The sequence below is a fragment of the Conger conger genome, chromosome 10 (assembly GCF_963514075.1).
Source record: "Conger conger chromosome 10, fConCon1.1, whole genome shotgun sequence".
NCBI classification, from domain to species: Eukaryota; Metazoa; Chordata; class Actinopteri; order Anguilliformes; family Congridae; genus Conger; species Conger conger.
Genome location: NC_083769.1, coordinates 17,258,780 through 17,280,830, shown reverse-complemented (window position 1 = coordinate 17,280,830; position 22,051 = coordinate 17,258,780). Strand labels below are relative to the sequence as shown.

At 40.1% G+C, this 22,051-nt stretch overlaps 1 protein-coding gene across 1 annotated transcript in view; it reads right to left on the bottom strand.

Moving 5' to 3' along the window:
• Nucleotides 1-5,323: 5,323 nt before the first annotated feature.
• The window catches only part of LOC133138709 (membrane-associated guanylate kinase, WW and PDZ domain-containing protein 1-like), a 65,672-nt gene continuing 48,944 nt past the window's right edge, over nucleotides 5,324-22,051 (bottom strand). Inside the window, exons 17-21 of the mRNA XM_061257679.1 lie at nucleotides 18,121-18,217; nucleotides 15,785-15,872; nucleotides 14,824-14,967; nucleotides 14,057-14,195; nucleotides 5,324-9,760 (exon numbers count right to left, since the gene is read on the bottom strand). Coding sequence (XP_061113663.1) covers nucleotides 8,775-9,760; nucleotides 14,057-14,195; nucleotides 14,824-14,967; nucleotides 15,785-15,872; nucleotides 18,121-18,217 — 1,454 coding nt within the window. The 3' untranslated portion in view covers nucleotides 5,324-8,774. The remainder of the gene's footprint in view (nucleotides 9,761-14,056; nucleotides 14,196-14,823; nucleotides 14,968-15,784; nucleotides 15,873-18,120; nucleotides 18,218-22,051) is intronic.

Here is a 22,051-nt window from a genome sequence, read left to right as displayed (position 1 = left end):
AAAATTTCACAAGCATACCGACTGTATGATATTGTTCCACAATGTTTCACTGAATCGTTCTGTAAGAATAATATTGTTCTGAGAAACGTCATTTGGAAGGTGGAGGACGACTATTTCATGTCATACAACTGTACTCGCTTTCTAAAATAAAAGGCACAGTCACCCATAAGTCAGCTTCTTCTGTGGCAAATGTATAATTGGGATCACCCTTGTTGAACAAGGCAACTTACAAACTATCATTCAAACGATATCTCTTCATTAAACACGTTTGTAACTATAAAAACAGGATTATGTTACTGCGACTTGTCATTACAGAGACCGATGAAGTGTGATATCCATCTTTCAAACTATATCGATGACAAACTTGTATGAACACACAAAAGTTTGTTTGGGACTCCAAAATGCATGGTGAGTCTAGTTGTTTATCAGAGCTTGGAGGACCGAATAGTCCTTTAAGTTTCTTTATATTTAAAGAAATTTAACATATTTATATATACACATATAACAATTTCAATTTAGACATTTTGACTAGATTTGATATTCAGGAATGTGATTCTGGTATTAACTCAATTTTGACTGGATGGTGATTTTGTAAGGTCTTTCACCCTGTGAAATGGTTGAGTGCGAGACATGCATCTGAAGCTCCTACCAGGCCACATACTTGTCATAGTCATGGAAATGGGTCGGCAATCTAGTCTAGTGATCTAGTCAATGGTTGTTTCAAAATATTTCCAAACAATAATATAAAATAATATAATATTGGTAGATGCACCTTTCTGTGATATTGAATAAGAGTATAATCAATATTAAATTAATATAAAATGTATTATTTGATATCACACTAATTTCACCAATTGGTAAACTCTAATGCTTACCAATATTTTACATCATTTAATATTATTGTTTTGAAAATAAACGTGAATTTATACCCTCCCCGTTGCCAAGACTGATACACCGTATAAGTTTAAACATCCAAACAAACCTGTCACAAAGGTATCTCTCACCCCATAAAACATCAACAATTTACCACCACATAGGGCTTATTTTAATATTTTTATGGCGCTGAATGTTTCTAATCTTTCTTTGTAAGTCACTCAAGTTTGCTTCAAGGTCACTCTGTGTTACTTAAATGGCACTTTATTAATCCCATTACTTTATGCAAAGTGTTGTGCGTTTTAAGCTGTGACCCACATAGGTAAGAACAGTGTACGTACGGTAAGGTATGTTAAGAGGATCAATTGCATTTTAACCCTTCATTCCTATCTATGTGTAATAGTATAGCAAATAATGGTTAATTATTCAATTGTAATACCCATTCAATTACTTGAAAGGACATTCCAAACATAAAATTCAGATTTACAGAATGGAATGATCAGCTCTTAATTTAGGTATGCCAATACAGAGAAATCTGTCATCCATGTTTGGTGATAGTATCCATACAGTGTTGTACAATAATCCATTTTTAATATCAGTGTTCTTTATGGGTACATTAACAGAAAATAGCACATTTGGAATACACTCTACCTATCCAAAATATAAAAATACAACATATGCTTCTACCTTGGTCATGGCCCAAGGTTTTGGCACCTGTGAATTTTTTAGTCTGATGATGGACTATAATTTGTTTTTTCATATTGGTATTTTTTTCCTTCAAAAATAGACATACATTTGAAACACAGTGTGACTGAAAAGGCTGACAATGTGCTTTATGAACAGAGTAAATTTGTGTCCAAATATTGGACAGCACTACGCACACAAGAAATTAATAAAAAATGCATTTTCCCCATGGCCTTCAGGGTAACTATAGCAACTCCAATACAGATTTCAAGTGATTTAGTCACATCCTATCAAACACGCAGGCTGTATTCTATACACAAGCTTACATACATTTCTGGTTTGAGATTTCATTTTGAATGCGCGTGAAAGAATTGCTGTGAAACGTCACCCACATAGCCTACCTGAAGTTACGAGGGCAGGTACGAGACCAATGCCCCTCGATGAAAATGCAGTCTTACATGTGCGTTCATTCATTTACAGCTGTGACTCATTCAGTGTGCTCCTGTGGCTTCCTCTACCGCACAGAATCCACTCTCATGTTTCCATGGCAACAACCTTTCAAGGTCAGCTAGCCTTTCAGATGGTTCTCATGATGACATTGTAATTGCATAGAACAGCGGTTGCTCAAGTGGAAAAAAGGTATCTTCAGCTTACTGTAACACTGGTAACAAATTCCTCTGTAAGTAATTAAACACGCTTCTTTAAGGAAAGAGCAGAGTAGCATTTGGCAACACTAATTGCTTATCCATTGCTTATCCACCAACATTTAAAACTTTCCAAATGGTGTAGTGGTGAGGAATAAGGTACTAATATCACCAGTTGCACCTCAGAGCCTAGACTACGTTTTATATTGTAATCCGATTGCAGTCTCAAAATTACCACATGTCTGAATGAACACTTCTGTCACCTAGTCTTAACAACAACAAAAAAAAACATATTTTGTGAGCTTCATAATGCTGGTATTTATGGCTGAGCTATCATTCAGATACCATTCATATGCAATGCTAATGCACAGAGACTCATAACCTGGTGTAGGTAACACAATACCTAGACACCTAAGCAATGGGAACAAAACGAATATGGTCTGACGCATTTTAGTCTCTTTCCTACAACTGGCTGGGTTCAAAGAAAGCCAAAGAAAGCCTTCAACCCTCAATGTCGCCAACTCTTAAACATGGTTGTGGATCTGTAATGGAACGGGCAGCAATCCTATAGCAGTTATTTGGCTCAATTATTGCCCTACATGGGGCAATAGTGTGGGTGATAATTATTGGGTGTTTAGCAACCATCCTATTAAAAATCTGTCCCTGTTCATGAACTTTGACTTTGACTATTCCTCTTTGCTGGTAAAGTTTGTGTTTGCCATATTTTGTCAGAATCCTCAATGCTGTTCCCCTTTAACTGTTAAATATGTTTTTGTCGTCAGTGCACTGCAATTTAGACACAAACTGTTTAGCCTCTATGGAACTATTTGCCTCCTGTTGCTTTGAAAACTCATATCAAAGTGCTGTTTGACTTCTTTTGCCATTCAATTTGATGACTAACCAGTGTAGCTGACTAACTAGTTACTTTAATATTGTAAAATCCTTTTACATTGGGTGTGGTTTCTGTTATTTTTTTCCAGCCCCTGTAATTATTTGCCTTTGCCAAATGTAATTGATGCAACGACACATTTTCAACAAATCAGACCACAGCATGTTAATTTCAGACAATAGTCAGGTTTAATGAAAACAATTTACAATCGTACTGGCTCAGGCATTTCTATGCCATCAACACACATTTTCAGCTCTCTCTGCAGTGGCTGAAGTCCTTGCTCTTTCACAAGGGCCGCTCTTCTGCTTTTTTGTGAACAATTTAATTTTTCAAATGACATTTTGTCACATTTTCTTTCGGTGTTTCAATCATTCTTAAGCATGAGTGAATCACCGGATTGCTAGGATGGGCCACAGTGTATGTTTTCTTTATGGGCCCTTCCTCACCCTAAGACGCAGGCACACACAGGCACGCAAACACACACACACACACACACACCATTAGACAGATATTTTACAGACAATACTTTGGATTTTATTTGGCTCATGAGTTACTTTGATTATTGGGACAGGCAACATCGTTCGCGATACTTTAGAACATTTGTATGAATCAAGTCAGAACCATGGACCAATGAGGATGGTCATATATCATCAATAAAATCAACAAGTCAACAAATCAACTAACTATAGTTGGGAACTTTGGATGTTAACATGACTAAAGCTTAGGCCTATAGGCTACTCATGTGCCAGTATCAGAGGAAAAACACAACACTAATGCAAAAGAGCACGTATGAACTAAATGGACCGAACCTGCCATCCATTCATCTCCCTCTCGGATCTGCACCAAGTGATAGGCATTGCGGAGGTCTAACCTGGTTAAAATCCAGCCTTGCAGATGAAAGCAGATCAAAGCAGATGAATGGTAAGGGGCAGTGGTCCTTCATGGCGATGTCAACCCATGGTAGTCAATGCATGGCAGAAGTGAGCCGTCCTTCTTGCCCACGGAGAAGAATCCAGCTCCGGCTGGGGACAAGGAGGGACAAATGATTCCTGCAGCGGGGAATCTGCAATATACTTCTCCATAGCCTCGGTCTCAGGAGCGGAGAGGGAATACAGGCGACCCCTGGGGGAGGTGAGGTTCCCGGATCCAGATCAATGGGGCAGTCGTAGCCGTGGTGAGGTGGAAGAGAGCAGGCTCGGGACCAGCTGAACGCCTGCTGGAGGCTGTGATGTTCACTGGACACCTTACTGAGATCAATCGCTTCTTCCTTCTAGGGTGGCCGAGTACTGGCAGCAGAACTGAGCCAGGTGAGATGACATCCCAGACTCTAGCCACTTATGATTCCCAGAGTCCAGTCAATTTGGGGATTGTGCTTGGCGAGCTGGTTGACTTTTCACAGAATGACCCTTTAACATTTGGCTAATTGCCACTGCGTTGTTCATATCGGCTGTATGAACAAAGGTTAACCACTGCTATACGATACTTCCGAAAGTAGGCTACAGAGACATCAAGGGACTCTGCAGGCCATAGGTTATCTCTGTGCTGACTGGCTGAGAGTCACTTGCTATTTGGGTAAATGGGCTTCGAAAAAATTCTTTTCATCAAGTGAAAGGATTTTGAGTGGTCTAAGTCAAAGTTCTTGACTCAAATGGAGATGCTGTGAAGCTGAACCTGAAAAGAGCAGGTCATACTCAAAAACACGAGTAGCATTTGTCTTTATTAAAGCAGAAGAGTGGGTTAGAATTCTTTCACAGTGAAGTGAAAGACTGATATCAAATTATTGGAAATGTTTGGTTGCAAGTTAATGAAACCATTTATTAAATTTTCACAGGGGTGACAGATGTTTGAGAACTTACTTTCATTAAATGAAACAGTAATACTTTTTGTGTTTACTCAGGGTTATCTTTGTCTAATACTGCATTTTGTCTAAAGATCTGAAAAAAAATATGCAATAATAGTGGAAATCAGCAAATACTTTTTCACGGCACTGTAAATTATTTTCGATATTTCATGTTTGCAGTTTGCATGTTGTATTTTGGACGGTAAAAGATGGATATTATGTCCATTGTAAACTACTGTATGTGTACACGTGGTTCTTGTGGTGTATTCATATTCAGAGTATGTTAAAAAAAAAAAAAGAAATGTACTGTATGTATTTTAATATGGGTTCATTTGAACAAATCCAATGTGACAGCATGTGCTATGTTAGCACCCACAATGTGACACTTGGAAATTTGTATGGAAAACTTTTATTTGATAATAAAAATAGCATTCACAGACTTCTTTTGTAGCTACATATACATTGTGATCCATCTGGAGGAAAGAAGCTTTACTAGGTAAGTCCACAACTACTTGTACTTAGACTAATGTTATGTATAGCTCCATGGGTCAAATAAAGCTATGAACAATGTAGTATTTATATATGCATAGTGTTTTATAAAAAAGATTGGCCCATATACATGTACTGCTTTTAACCAACACAGAATATAGCAATATGTCTACAGCACATTGCAAGAAATAATGCTTAAAGAACACAGACTGCATACAAGTGCTTTATAATACAAAGGCAGGCTCACCATCGAGAGAAATACTCAAACAGACGAAAAAAGACCTTCTGATCGACTAATACCATCTTCCATTTTAAAACATTTTTACATACCTGATTCAGAGTACTCTAACATATTTCCCATGAATCAACTGTTCCATATCAGAAATATAAACACATATCACATTCCTCACAGATGAGGTTTCTCATAAATTCTCTTTTATACAAGAAAAAAAGGCAACATTTCCCTCCCCCTCCCCCCAACAGGCTATTAGTTACATACTTAATTCTGTACAGATAATGGCTGGCCGCTAAAACTTTGTTACAGTACCATGGTGACGACAGTGATAGAACTTTTTGAGATGTTTCTTTTTTTTTGTGACCTTGCATCTTTTTTTTTTCCTTTTGTGAAACGTTATACATACAGTATAAACACAGAAATACATTAGAAGCAGCATTCATAATCCAGTGGTCTGACAGAAGTGGCTAACAGCATGGCTCAGCGTGGCAGGTTTACTTTTCTGGAAATCTTACCAAAGCAGACTCAACAACACACAATGTCGCTTCAATGTCTCTGGACTCCAAAGGCATGCAGTTGTCAAACCAAGGGAACCACAAGCTCTCAGGAAGGGCCTGCCTGGGCTCACTGTACAGTTGTTTCTTTTTTGGTTGTTGGGAAAAAAGCAAATGTTATGGTTAATCTAGCTACCCTCATTTCCCATAATTCAGCTGTGATGAACATGACAAAACATGGTATGTGGGGTCAGGGTAAGGAGTAGGGTTCATTGAAAATAGCTAGATGATAGTGTCAATTTATTGAGTTTCCTCTTTTCATGAAACAAAGAAAATACAGAAACTCAAAAACCTGTAGAAGTTGTAGAAGTTGACAGTAAAGGCAGTGTATTGAGTACAATGCAACCAAACAACAGATAGTAATTTCTTTTTCCATTCTTGCACTTGAATAAGAGGCATCTTACTGGAAAGTCAAAAAAGAAACCAATGAGTAGTTATTTCTCAACGAACCCATAAACCTCTTTGACAGATCAAAAAATCAACAGGCTGCTAATTCTTTTGGTCAACTTCCTTCACATTGGACACATGCAATAAGTAACAAGGAGAAATATGTTTTTTTCCATAAGATTGGAAAGCATTCTTTTTTTCCATATCAATAATATGTGCTAATTCGGTGTGAATTCTTAAAAAATAAATAGGCAAATTCTTACAAGGATCATATACAGTGAGCTCCATAGGACAATTACAATAGTTTTTTTTCTTGTTTTGGCTCTGTACTCCGCAATTTTACATTTGTAATCAAATTCACATGCAATTCAAGTGCAGATTCTCTGCTTTCATGAAAGGGTATTTTTTATACATTTTGGTTTCACCATGTAGAAATTACAGCACTTATTATACACAGTCCCCCCCATTTCAGCGCACCATAATGTTTGGGACAAATGGGTTGACAGGTGTTTGATTAGTCAGGTGTGTTCAATTGCTTCCTTCGTGCACGCGTAAGAAACGTTTCAGTATCTAGTCTTGACTCTAGGCTATTAAATGCCTTTGCAGGCCGTTAGTGGCTTTTGTAAACATGAGGTCCCGAATTGTGCCAATGAAAGTCAAGAAAGCCATTATGAGGCTGTGAATTAAGAGAAAAAAAAGTGCCTTTGGCCTTAGGTTTGGTAGGCCAAGGACGTTGAAGGCCAAATAATTCTGATCATAAAAACCTGAACACCTCTCCGACAGATCAGTAACACTCTTCAGGAGGCAACCGTGGATGTATCAGTGACTACTGTCTGCAGAAGACTGCAGGAACAGAACTACAGAGCTTACTCTGCAAGATGCAAACCACTAATACAGAAGAGTTTGCCAAGAAATACCTAAAATAGTGTGTAGAGTTCTGGAAAAGGGTATTTTAGACAGACGAGACCAAGATTTACCAAGTATCAGAGTGATGGCAAGAGAAAAGTGTGACGGTGAACTGCCCAAGATCCAAAGCACCACCATCTGAGAAACATGGTCGTGAGGGTGTTATGTTTTGGGCATGTATGGCTGTCACATCTACTCGCTCACTAACAGCAGAATGAATTCTGAAGTGTACAGAAGCATCTTATCTGCTCAAGTTGAACCATATCCCTCCAAACTCATTGGACAACTCTTCATCCCACAGCAAGACAATGATCCGAACATCTTGACTGGCCAAGTCATTCACTTGATTGGAATCCAACTGAACATGCGTTTCATATGCTGATGAGAAAACTTAAGGCAAGTATCCACTGAAACCAGCAAGAGCTGAAGATGGCTGCAGGACAGGCATCAAGAGATGATCTCTAAGAAAGCACCGGGTGATATCTGTGGCTCACAGACTTCAAGCAGTTATTGCATGCAAAGGATCTGTGACACCGTACTAAACATGACTGCTTTCATTTACGTAACATATCTCCCCAACATAATAGTGCCTTGAAAGGGCGGGGCAATGTTTAAAAAGTGCTGTAATTTATACATGTTTTTACACTTTATAAAATTACCATAAAACCTGAGAATGTGCACTTTAACCACATGTCAACTGTTTCATTACTGATCTGAAATTGTACGTATGTGGTTTTTTTGTCCCGAAATGAATGCTTCTGAATATGAATGTACAAGACAACACGTTTTCAAAATGATAAAATGATACAGGCTTGTGCTATATTCTGGTGGAAACCAATGGAAATACAACAGGGGATGAATGACACCAAAACCCTTGAGAGATACACAGCATAAATCAGCACACCACCATTTACAACGCCCGTCACTTGGCGGCCTATCGGAAGAAATTAATCAAGTCAATCCGACAACTGTTAAAAATGGCCCATCTTCTGATTAAAAACCTCCATTTGTGGTTCTGTTAGGCACATTATTTCCTTTTTGTCATTTTGTAAAATTCTGATAAACTCTACTGAGCTAAAAAAAATTACAAAACAAAACGAATAACAAACGAACCATGAAAACAATATCAGTGTTTCTGCTTTTTTTTGGGGGGGGGGTAATGGACTGAATCTCTTGTCGAAAATGAATAAACTAAAGATGTTCAAAGGTATAATCTCCACCTCTTCTGCGGATGAGGGGGTGTGTCGTGAGGAGCTTCTCAGCTGGCGGTTGGTCAGACGCTCAGGTCCTTGTGGCTCTCGTAGGGTCTCTTCTTGGGCTGGGGCTGTTTATTGGGGCAGCGGCCTGAACTGGACTTGAGCGTGCTGTAGTACTCCACGAGTCTGGGTGCAGTCACCTCGTCTGCATAGCTCCTGTGGGGTGAGGCCTGCTGGGGCCCTGCCTCCGACTTGTAATACCTCTCGGGCGATCGGTCTCTCAGAAACTTGTTCTCCCTGTCGCCTCTTTCAGGCGACCCATCCCTCAGCAGGCTACCCTTCTTTTTAAAGGCTCTGTGGAACAGCTGGCCCTTGTTCGGAGGAAGAGCGTCTTCCTCCTCCTCCTGGTTGGCGTCCCTGTGGAAGCCGGGGTCCCTGTGGAACGGCGGGAGAAGTGAGGCGTCCTTCAGAGGGCTGTCCTCCTGGCGGGAGCGGCGAGAGGCCAGCACCTCTGACAGGAAGCTCCCGCCTCGCCGCGCCTTCTCCGGCCGACGGTCCACCGACTTGGCTCTGCGTCGGTCAGGGGAACGTTCCCGCCCCCGCCCCGGCGACCTGTCCAGGGAGCCCCGGCGCCGGCAGTTTTCCGGAACCTTCTGCCTGCCCGCCTTCCTCCCGCGCCCCTCGTCCCGCCTCAGGGTCCTAAAAATCCTGGCGATGCTGCTCTCCTCGGACTTCTTGGCCCGTTGCCGGCCGGCTGCCTTCCCGTGGTCCGGAGAGCCGTGGGCGTGCCGCGGTTCGGCCCGGCTCGCGCGCTCGTTCCAGGTGTGGTGGTGGTGGTGAAGATGTTGGTGGGTGGCGTATTGGCCGTGCTCCCGGCTACAGTCCGACCAGTCTGACCCAGACTCCTCCCTCATCTGCTGCTGCTCCTTCCATGATGGTTTGTGAAGATCTGGTGGATAACTTGACTCCAATGATGCGTGTCGTCGACTGTTGGGTGGCAGCGGTTTCACTTCCGGAACAGTTTGTGCACCGGCAGTGGGGCCGTTCCGGTCATTGCTGGTGTCTGAAACATACACATTTTTTTAAAAATTTTATTTTAATGTTTCTTACATTGGACAGTACTTTCCTACTTTTTTTTGACATCAACAGTGTTATTTAGCAATGTAACAAGGGTTAATACTTAAAGGGTTAATAATGATCTAATACCATTGCAGGTTAACATTATTAAAAACTACTGTCTGCATTGCCAAATGTAATGATGTTGTTCACAGAAAAATAGTCTACTATAAGCCTCAATAGAAAATGCAGGAACATACAGTATGAACAACAGTTCATTCTTTGAATTATGGGGTGACTGGAATTCTTAAGAAAGCTTTTTTTCACCCCGATTTCTTTTGCCAAAATTTCGAATGATCAATTGTGCCTCTCCGTTCGACACTGCACAACAAAGACATGTGGATACGAGGAACACTGCAGCTGAAGTGCGTCGCTCCTCCAACGCACCAGCCCCAAGAAACAGAGACTGTTTTAAACCCTGCAGGTCACACAGTACTGCAGGAGTAACACCGACTAGAGCAACAACTGGCGTTGTGGGATGAGACCTGTGGTGTCCATCCGTGTTCATAGCTGGCCAAAGACATGGCTGAAACTCAAGGGCACTTGGCCCTAGCCTGCACTTAGGGCCAAGGCTTGAGCCATTAGGCAACCTATTTGTTATTTACAGATTAAGCCCCTGCTGTAAAATCCAGCTATGACCAGCTCAAAATTACCAGCAACCAGCAGTTTCGAAACCCAGGTTGAGCTGTTTTTTTCAGCAGGGGCACCGACATGGTATTTTCTGTGAACTTCATGCACTGCCATGCACTTGCAAGAGGAATGTTCACAATATAATGAAAACCAAAAAGGTTGATTGATATGGGTGCATTTCTCCAACACAGTCAACACTAAAACTGATTCTTCAGTATGCGACGAGAAATTCTATTTCAGTAGGATGTTTCAGAATAACAAGTATGATATAGCAGACCAAGGAGCCAGGTGAATAGTACATATACAAGTAGTACTGTACCATACATTTCCTTGGTTATGAATATTTCACATCAAATGACAGTATTATACAGCATTTAAAGCCCATGGTTTCTGTAGTATTTCAGAAATAAATTACTCAATGAAGCATTGACATATGTATCCAAGATGGTTATAGAACTGATCATTTGAAACTGAGTGAGAAAGAAATGCATGTTTAGCACAATCTGAAGCTCTTTTCAACTTCTTATCTCTGCATTCTAAAAGGTTTTTATGCCATAAGATACACTTTAGAAACTTAGATAAGGTAAACTCAGTCTGAAGGATTGTGCCTTTCTACTCTATTGTTTTTCAAATTGAAAACAATAGATTCAGATTCCATCATGCAGAATCAATTAAATAAATCCTCCATCCATCATAACCGTATACAAGCAACTTTTAAGTTTTTTCTTGAACAGGAGCCTAGCTTTCTGCCTGAGGGCATCAGTTCAGAGAAGGCATCACAAATATGTTATATAGATTCCATTTTACATACATTCCACTTATAATACAATCTTGAGAACTTCCAAATTGGTATGAAATATGTGTTACGTGAAATAAGTCATTGTCCAATACAACAATGCTGCAGTTTGTTTTTAAAATTCAGAAAAGGTTAATATTTTAAATTTCATATTTTTATTTGCTTAGTCTTACTATCATCATGTGTTTGGTGGACACTGCAATTTTGCTTAACAAAACAAAATGGAAAAGATTTTCAGAATGTTTGCATAATTTGTCCAGTTGTATATAGTACATTTTCTCAGTTGCTTAGATGTTCCTTGAATCACAATGATTATTTAATATTATTAAAGCCATTCAATTTAACTGTTCAAGTTAAAAAATGATTTAAATTGTGGATTGTCATGTGTGTTACATTTATGAGGAATGTTTGCAATGTAATAAAAATCTGCTATTTCAATATTTTCATTCACCATTTTTTATATTTATATCCCTCATGAATCCCTCAGTAAAACACGACTGGAAAATGTTTCTGTTAATTTTTAATAACTTGCTTCAGAACTATAAAGTATTCTAAGACTGTTTGGAGAGCAGGCTTAATGTCTCAGAACCGAACTAAAATACAACTGTTCCCCGGGGTTCTTTTGTGTTTGCTGGATACATGGTCTGATCACAAAATAGAGATGACATTGTCATCCTCAAGTAGGTAATTTAGATTATGTAGGAATCCACCCCTTATTGTGATTAGCTGTACTCTGATGAAAATGATAAAGTGGTCATGCCTTCTCAATTAATGCTGCTAGACTGTGGAATATGTTTCTGTTAAAGCCTGCTGACTAGTTTAAGTGGTTCAAATATAACCAGTTACTTGCTACTGTGCTTAAGTACAGTATTTTCCAAAAAGTGCACCTTATGGCAAGAAACCTTAGCATATAAAAGAGGCTTCTTACCTGTAATATTGTATGACTACCTGTAAATGAAAGCCAGAACTAATTCAAAATGGAGGCTGTACTACTGACATGGCTTCCTGCTCCAAGGACCAGTGGCCTTTAGGTTAAGAAGCTACTATCTATCCAATGCTAATGCTAGCAACTGCTCAGCAGGAGAAAAACACTGGAAGAAGAGGGGTGAGGGTTATATTAATGAGGCAATATAGGTCTAAGAAAACAAAAAACAAAAAGCTAAATCAACACCATTAAAAAATGACAGGTAAAAAAAAAAGAAAAATCCAAAGCAAAACCAGACCAAACCTTGCACATTTCAACAGTGGACGCATGCGCCCCAGGGGTCAAATGCGAAGAACTATCAGCACGAATCCATTCTGACAGTAGCCAGTAAGAAAGGGAGGTGCAGTGCATTCTGGGTGAATGGATTCATGTGCGCATGAAGCATAGCATGAGTGATGGGTGAGTCAGGCCACGCCACACAGATACCGAGGGGACGGACTTTCCAGGCTACAAACCGTGGTCTGATTTTGGCCCATTAGGTAGAAACAGGGCTCCCCCAGCTTGTCATTTCTCATACACGCAGCGAGAGGAGGAGCCATCATCGCTGACGGGCAGGCCGAAGAGCCCAATCAGAGAAGGAGGAGAGGGGGAAAAGAGAAAAACAAAACAAAGTAGAACAAGAGAAGATTTAGATCCTTGAGAAACCAGGCTTTTCCCAATATAGGCTTGAGAAACTGTATTATACCCTTAGTTTTGTTTTTGTTTTTTGCTCTTTGTCTTAAAATGGGAGAACGATTTCACAGGTTTTCCACGAAATACCATCTATGAGAAAAAAATGACAGTAACAGAAAGTCCTGCAGTGTCTGCTTCTCCTAAAAACAATGAAAGATAAGAGAGGCACAGAGATCTACACAGTCAATAGAGAACACAGTACACATGCCACACACAACACACCACAGACAAGTCATAGCACACAGGATAGTACTGTATGCACATGCATTATTATTATTATTATTATTATTATTATTATTATTAATAACAATGGAAATAAACATAATTATACGGTATTTTGGAATCTTACTATTAAATGAAGAAAGAGATGCATGGGCTAAATGAGTATTTTTTAATTTGGTTTTCCTTTCAAATACAGTAGAACCTCAGAGAACCGAACACATAGGGAATGAAACCAATTTTAGGAAATTAAATATTTATTTCAGTTCAGTTCATTTCAAGTCATAAACCACTATAATGCCCAAGCAATAACTGTCATATAATGTTCAAATAAATAGGTGTTACTTGTTTGTAACTTCTGATTTCATACCCTGTTCGGTTGGCAGACGGATGTCTGAGGTTCTACTGTATGTGTCTGAATGCTGAGATATCAACAAAATAATCCTCAATACTATATTGCATTGCCCCATGGTGTCAAAAATATTAAATCGCTGTTTGTTTTGTTTGGTTGTTTGGAGTAATACTGTCAGAATCACAAATATCCACAAATATCTTTTTCTTGAGATTTGTGATAAATTCTACAGCAGGCAAGGAACTCTGTCTTAGCTAGCAAAGTCACTACTGTAATAACAACAGAACTTAATAGGTCATGAAATACAATTAAATATATATCCTTCCTTTTGAGGATCAATGTAAAAAAAAAGAAAAAAAAAGAAGAAAATTCCAATTTTGGAAACCTCAAATCATTTTCCACTCGTGCATCTGGTTTAAGGAACATGCCCAAACTGGAGGAGCCTCCTTGAGCTTTCTCCCTGCTCCAAGAAAAGACACACTGAATACAAAAACAAAAGGAAACCCAAATCTCAGCTTTCAGGAGACCCTCCAGATGAGAATGGGGTCCCTGAATGAGGGTCAAAAGAGGAGAAACGGGGATAACCCACCATACTCAGGCACTGAGCCGTCCCCTCTCTTGAGAACCAGGCGAACCCGGCGACCGCCATTTTTGATCAGTTCGATGGCGCGAGCGTGCTTCATGTTCTTTGTGCTTTCCCCGTTGATTTCCAGGATTCCATCACCGACCTGTGTTACAAAACAGCCGGAACAAAACAACTATCAATACAAAAGCACCTACTGTACATCCCGCACAAAATGGGACGTTAGCTAATAACGATCAAAGTCACTTAGATCACTGCTGCCACACAATTGGCTGATTAGATAAGTAGTCGTAATAAATTGCTTGGTGAGTGTACGTACGTGTGCTGTCGTGAAAAATTACTTAACTGCTATTGATGGTTTTACACTATGACTAAATTATAGTTTGTGTGCTGTTGTTCTATCATAATTCAGACAAGATATGCAAGGCTACACATTTCAATCCTGAACTACATTGTGCATCTAAAGTTTTAGCTACCACGTTGCCATGTGTTGCGAAGCGCTGGAGGACTCTGCGGAGAGACCACCGCTCTCAAACTCTTAGCCGTCAGTCACAGCGGTGGTGACTTAAAGTGTGTCCTTCTCAGTTTGTGTCCTTTTGTTCAAGACTTGAGCCTGGACCTCAGTTTGGAAACATCCAGGTTGTGTCTGCCATTTGGTTGTGAAGTCGTGTATTGACATGGGTCTGCATAGCGGACCTGTCTTTTCCCCCTTCATCTCTAGCACGCGTCTCTTTGTGTTCGCAGAAGAGCGGGTTCCTCTGAAAGATACACACCCTCATCTTTCCATTTCGGACAGCGGCCCCCTCCTCCGCCAGCCTCAGGACGTATAGATCCATGTTGTATTCCCGGCCCCCCCGCAGGCTAAACCCAAATCCTTTATTGTCCCGCTCCAGGTCAACAGAGTAGAACTCTGCATCCTACCAGAGAAACAAATAGACAAAGACAGAAACGTATATTGGCATGAAAACATTAACCGAAAGGCCACCGTAGGTGTGGTCAGCCAAGGGGATCAAGAAAGCGGTGGGGCTTCAGAACAAATTACGCCATGCCAAGGAAAAGTCACGGGTTATCGATAGGCTGAAACAAATCAATAATTAATTATGCGGTGGGTGCTGCTGAGAACAGGATTCAGAATCCTCCAAGTACACTGCATTGACACTCCAAGCAATAAAAAGACTCTCCTGTTTTAAATGGGCGCTGTTGCATCTTCCTGTGCACTCTGGTTCTTGGAAAAAACTGTTTTATATTCAGATCTATACATACACAAACGCTTTAGACTAGAGTGATAATGGCTGTGTCTTCACATCCCAGAGCAAGGAAAAGCCCATGCTACAGACACAGAATAAAGTTGGGGAGTGAGATACACTGCTAATAACAGAGAGGAAGAGAATATGAATGAGAGAGACTGTTATGTACAGACAGGTAGAGCATAAGGTGGGGGAATGAGAGAGACTTGTGTACAGACAGGTAGAGGATAAGGTGGGGGATGAGAGAGGCTTATGTACAGACAGGTAGAGGATAAGGTGGGGGAATGAGAGAGACTGTTATGTACAGACAGGTAGAGGATAAGGTGGGGGAATGAGAGAGACTGTTATGTACAGACAGGTAGAGGATAAGGTGGGGGAATGAGAGAGACTTGTGTACAGACAGGTAGAGGATAAGGTGGGGGAATGAGAGAGACTTGTGTACAGACAGGTAGAGGATAAGGTGGGGGAATGACAGGTGGTTGTTTACCTGGGGCTGTGCTTGGGATGGAGCAGGGGGAGGGGCTTGCTGTGGAGACTTAAACTCAAACGAATCCTGTTTTTGTTTTGTATTGTTCCTGTAAGAAAAATCAAACATGTAATTCAAACATTACAATCAGACAGAATGCTACCAAATATATTAATATTTGCAACAGTACAGTCTTGTCTGGATTTAAGAATGCATACATTTGGTTTCAGTGATGTAGTTCCATTCAGATGAATTCTCCATTAACGGAGTATTGCGGTCCGGTCTCAAAAAAATTAATTCCACCAATCTCAAAATCGCTACTCTAAAATAACAAGCCTTATTATCCTCAGTTATTATCTGTTATTAGTCTGACTGCAATCTACAGTCTATATTTTGCGAAACAGCCTTAAGCTTTTTGTAAAACTACCTTGTTTCACTGGACAAAGCACATGCTAAATTGGAGAAACGTCAATAGAACGTCCATTGTTTACTTAAAATTTCTCTGGAGGAATTATCATTGTTCTCCGTGTCGCTGTTGCATACTTCAACAAAAGTACTTGTAGATACAGTAGGAATGTGATTATCTACGTTTTGTATTGGCTCTCTCAAACAGCATGAGTGTACGTACAAACTTATGACTAGTATTGGTAATCCAGTTGCATAGTAAAGGCGTGATCCCCATCTGTGAGCAAAAACTACAGTATAACTGCAGCTCCACCTAGAACTGGCTAGTGGTATGGTATTGAAGTAACGACTCAGAAGCATATTAGCTAATGACATTGCGTTTCCAATTATGTATATTTTATTAGGGCTGCATGAAATAACACAGCATTTTTTTGCCTGCATAACAAAACCATACCATTTTCAATATGAACGCTGAGACTGTTACGCTTCGGCAAAAACTGTTATTGAGATTTTATCGCCGAAAAGGTTGACATTTTACAGCAAAAAAAATATTTTGTGATGCCTAAATAGAGAACTTCTTTTGGAGGACTTCCAAGGAATCTCTAGTCTGTCTAGCCTCTTGAGTATTCTCAGGGGATTTTGGCTGTGGGTCTACTGTATCTCTAAGCACACCAGGCACCGCCACATCAACTCAAAAACAGAAATTTCTTTCAGTGAGAAAAAAATATTCCACTTCCACTGTGTTTGATCTTCTGTAACTTTGTTTTTGTTATACCCCAAAGGGTTACCTTTCAGAAGACACCAAGGTTATGCCTGTAGTCAAAAGGGTTCAAGAATAGTAACCATTTTATTTTGTGTATGTCATTTTCAAGCTTGTGTCAAGAAAAGGGGGTTAAAAGATGCAAAGAACATGAAAAATGGGCAACCTTTCAACCATAACAAGTTAACATGTATTGAAAAAGCTGGCCAAGGATTGGTAATGAAACAATTGGTAATGAAAACGAACAGTTTCTTGCTCAAACCTGCTTATCCCGCAGAAACAGGCTTGTTTTAAATTAAAAATCCATAAGTGATTACCTGTTGCAGTTAAAGCCTGCTCCTTTGTTTAATAGACAGGGAATCAACTGCAGTTGATCCAACCTAGCCACTGCAATCTATTTCCATTAGTCCCAGAAAGGGTCAACAGTTACACAATTGAATAACACAACAGCACAGTGACACAACAGCATCCATTACTGAACTGCAGATCAGACATGGGCCAGTTATGCACTGAAATTATTGTACATGCTTTAACATTAGCTGTTCTTGACATTAGCTGTTCTTGTTCTTGCCTAGTTTACTGAAATTGGTGTGCTGTAGCTATTTCAGTGAAAGACGAGCCAGACGGATCATGCTTCTTTTGAGCCATTGTGATTATTTATTATTATTGCTGTGGTACTGTTGTTATGTCAAGATCATGAAATAATTATATCGTTATCACGTCAAAAGTTGTATCTTACGATCACGACAATACGAAACATGTTTTCTTGTGTAATACATGTCATCACATGCCTCTAAGGACTGCTGTGCATTGGCTCTGAATGTTTCATCAAAAAACCTTTCACAAGATTCCATTACGTCATGATCACATCGGCCATTACAACACAAAATGGCTCCCATGTCGCACACAGCAGTTTGTTTTGTTTCATCGGCCAATTACTCAAGAAACGGAAACTGCAACCCCCCCCCCCCCCCCCCCCCCCAAGCTGGGGGCTCTATAAAGCCACAACAGAGAAAAATGATTAAACATGCCTAGCTAGAACATTGAGACAAAAAAAAAAAAAATGGAAGGCAGGCACAACAGTCCACAATGAAGGCAGGCACAATGATGGACAGCTTGATTTACAAAATAATAAAAACAACATGTTGCCTGCCAAGTTGAGTGAGACAAACACCCCGCCAGGCCTCCTCACCTGGGTTCAGGAGCAGCCTGCTGTTGTTGGGCCGTGTGTGTGGTGGTGATGGTAGCGATTTTCTCTGCGTTGGTCAAAAGCGAAGCGTTAGAGGACTCTGCGGAGAGACCACCGGTTGGAGGGATGAAAGTGTGACCAACAACACACAGTGCCCTAATTTCACGGTCAAAGCACAGGTTGTGACGACATGTTATGATGACATTATTCCTCAAACAGCTATAGATCATATTTATTCTTCTAAATAAATTCTGTCAGTCACTGCCAGCTGCCAACATTCTATTATGGTTACTGTGTATTCGGGAAGGGCTTTGAGGAGATGTGTCAAGGATGTTCAAAATGAAACATTCAGCTACAGCTGGATTATAAAAGGCTGCTTTAAAGGTACAATAAGTACGATTTCTGAGTTAAAACATTGTTACAAGACCATTGTAAACCCCTTCCTATCATTGAAAAAGGCTCACTGACATGTTGACACACCCTCTGCCTTAAATTCGGGTTTCAAAATATACAGTTGACAGCCTGACACTCTGTAGCAAAACATTGTATAACTGTACAGTAATTTCATTTGCATTTCAATTGCATTTCAACATCAGGCTCATTGGTTGAAAATTGGTTGTAATTGCCACAGCCAATTGCATTTCAACATCAGCGTATTTACAGAGAAGGGGGAGGGATAAACAGTGTTGTGGTTTTAAGGGGTTTGTTGCTGCTATTCCTCTCTTCATCGTTTGAAGACCGAAATTACCTATTGCACATTTAAGGAGAAAAATGTGTGATGGTGTAGAGAGATTTTTATTTTTCCTTCTCTTTAACACCACTGCATCAAGGCCAGTGTCCTGATATCTGATGTACCTGTCCAGAGACGGAGAGTCACCACATGCACACGTACGGCACCTCAAAAGCTTCCCCACAAAGATGATGCGTATTTTGCCATTTAATTAAGTTTCATTGATGTACTGTGATGGTCCACAGCCAAAGCCAAAGGGTTCTTCCCAGGCAACCAAACGAAGCAGCATATGTAATTATGTCTCCTCAATAAGAGGCTCTGGTGCAAAAAGGGGAACAATAAACCGAAATAAATGACTTTCCTTTGGTAAGATAACTACATACAGTATTATGGAAATTAGATAAAGGGGTATTTATCAGCAGTATTCCGAAACAATTGCTATGTAATTTAGGAAAATAAGAATTGATGCACAGAATGTCTCCAGGGGGTGACTAAAAAGAAATGTAAGCCTATGCAAAGGAAGAAGATTGGTTTTGTTGAAAAGAAGCAGTTGGTGACAGCTGCATGTTTCAGAGGATGACTGCGAATTGTCTTCAATTTACTGAGTCAGCAGCAGGGCTGGAGAAGAGCTCGCTTGTACATAGATTGCGAATTGGTGGGATTGGAGATGCCAAAAAAGTGTGTTTTACAATGTCTCATTTATCTTGATATTTTTCTTTCTTTTTTTCTTTCTATTTTTCTTTCTTTTCTCTAAAACGTATTATTGCACTAACTAAACCATGTGGGTGGCCTGTAGCGTATTGGTTAAGGTAAATAACTGGGACACGCAAGGTTGGTGGTTCTAATCCCGGTGTATCGACAATAAGATCCACACAGCCGTTGGGCCCTTGAGCAAGGCCCTTAACCCTGCATTGCTCCAGGGGAGTACTATCTCCTGCTTAGTCTAATCAACTGTACGTCACTCTGGATAAGAGCGTCTGCCAAATGCCAATAATGTAATGTGAAATCTATTTTTAAATGGCACTATCAAAAATAAAGATCGACTGATGGCTGTCGCATGAGTGAATTCAGTTGAATCTTTATTTCAAACGTTTTCTATCAACAGAGAAGACCAGGCAATATCGGTTTTTGACACTTTCTATATGCTCCTTGTAGATTAAATAATTTTCCTTCATAAGGTAGATACGGTTAGATATTATTCTGTATGTTCTTCTGTGTGAACCCTTTTCATCCTCCAGTACATCCTTGCACAAGCCTGGCTCATTAATTCCTCATTTACTGAGCGTCTTCACAAGCCTGTACCTTTTGATCTGGTGCTGTTTGCTGCTCGGTGGAAAAACAGAAATTCTATTTCAATAACAAACAACATGCACGCGGCTACAGCGGGGCACTTTCTCCGTGTCAACTTGTTCTGTGACAAAGAAAGAAAACATTGCCATCATCTAATTTTTAAAACAAACTGCCACAGTTTGCACAGTGGTTCCCAACCCTGTTCCTGGAGATCTACCATCCTGTAGGTTTTCACTCCAACCCTAACAGAGTGCATCTCTGTTCAACAGCTAGAAATAGAATCTTGTTCAGCCACTAATTAGTACAATAAGGTGTGCCAAATTAGGGTTGAAATGAAAACCAACAGGATGGTAGATCTCCAGGAACTGGGTTGGGAGGCACTCATTAAGCAGATGGTTTAACACACAGTAATGTTGGCAAAGTTTTTCTTTGTTCTCCTAATTATGCATTTACAAATATCTCTGGGCCTTCAAGAGTAGAGAAGCAAGAGGCAAATGTCTTTGTCAACTAGAAGCCTCACTTCAGATTAAATGCACTGCTGTCCTTAAAGCCAGCAAAGCATTACTTTAGCACATTGTGAGAAATCTATGACAAGCCCTGGATTAAGCTGGCTCAGCAGACTGTTATCCATAAAAATGAAGGCGAAAAAACAATTGGAAACCATCTGGGAATTCCTCATACTGTTATGATTCTATCATTTCTGACTCTACCTGGCAAATCCATCCACAGAAACAAAGGCTCTTCCAGCAGTACTGTGAGTATCACCCTCGTGACAGTTATTTTACATTGCTAAATGAAAAATTAAACGAAAGAAACTGGTCTTAGCCGCTTATGGTTTTGCAGTATAGGCCGGGGTGATAGGATGATGCAATCAAACATCAGCGATTGCGGGCGGACATCACCACCTTGTTTCTTGACAAGCAATAATCGTCCTAGAAATTATTGCTGCGAAGCTAATTCATCTTTGTTACATCCTAGGTGACATAAGTGGTGCTTGGCGCTCATGGTGGAAGCTATTTTTTTCTCAGACAAGTCTGACAACACAATTCTTTTTGGCAATTTTTACGACTGATCAACGCACATTTTGCTATTTTTCAACTCCGGTTCTCAAGTGCTAGTCTTAGTATTATACGAGGTAATCACCTGATGTAATATTTTCAAGTGCCAACATTGTCATTTCATTTTTAGAGATACTTCCCAGCCTAATGCAGTAGAAACTGGAAAAGTGTCAGATGTGGCATGCAATATTGCCTGTAGTTCCTTCTTTGGTATGGTACAATAGGTAATTTCACTTCTAATGATCAAGAGAGGAATTGCAGGAACAAACACACTCAAACCACAACACTGTTTATCCCACCCCTTCTCTGTGAACACACTGACATTGAAATGCCACTGGCTGAGGTAATTAGAACAAATTTTCAACCAATGAGCTTGAAATATTGTACAGCTATACAATGTTTTGGTGCACAGTGCCGGCCTGTCAACTGCATATTTTGAAACCCAAATTTAAGAACTATATTCATGTGCAATGCTTGCAGCAGGTAAAATGACATTATGTAAACAAGACTCCTGAAGCATCTGCTGATGGGTAGTAGTAGCAATTAGCATATAATAATAGTATTAGCAGTAATTTATAGTATGTATAGTATAGTGGATTGGAATGTGTTTTGCTACAGCAGTCCGTTGATGTTCTTGTAGTCTGTAACATATATACGAAGGCCAGAGCATGTAAACTTGTAACTAAAAAAATACAGTTGACAGTTTGAGCCATATTAATGAGGAACACATGAAGAACTGATGAGCTTAGTCATCAATCCAAGAAGTAAAAGGATGTTTAACTGAATGTTTGGTGAGACAGTAGGGTGAGTTGAGCATCTTCTGACAGGCTGAGATTTTCTGAGACCCAACACTGCA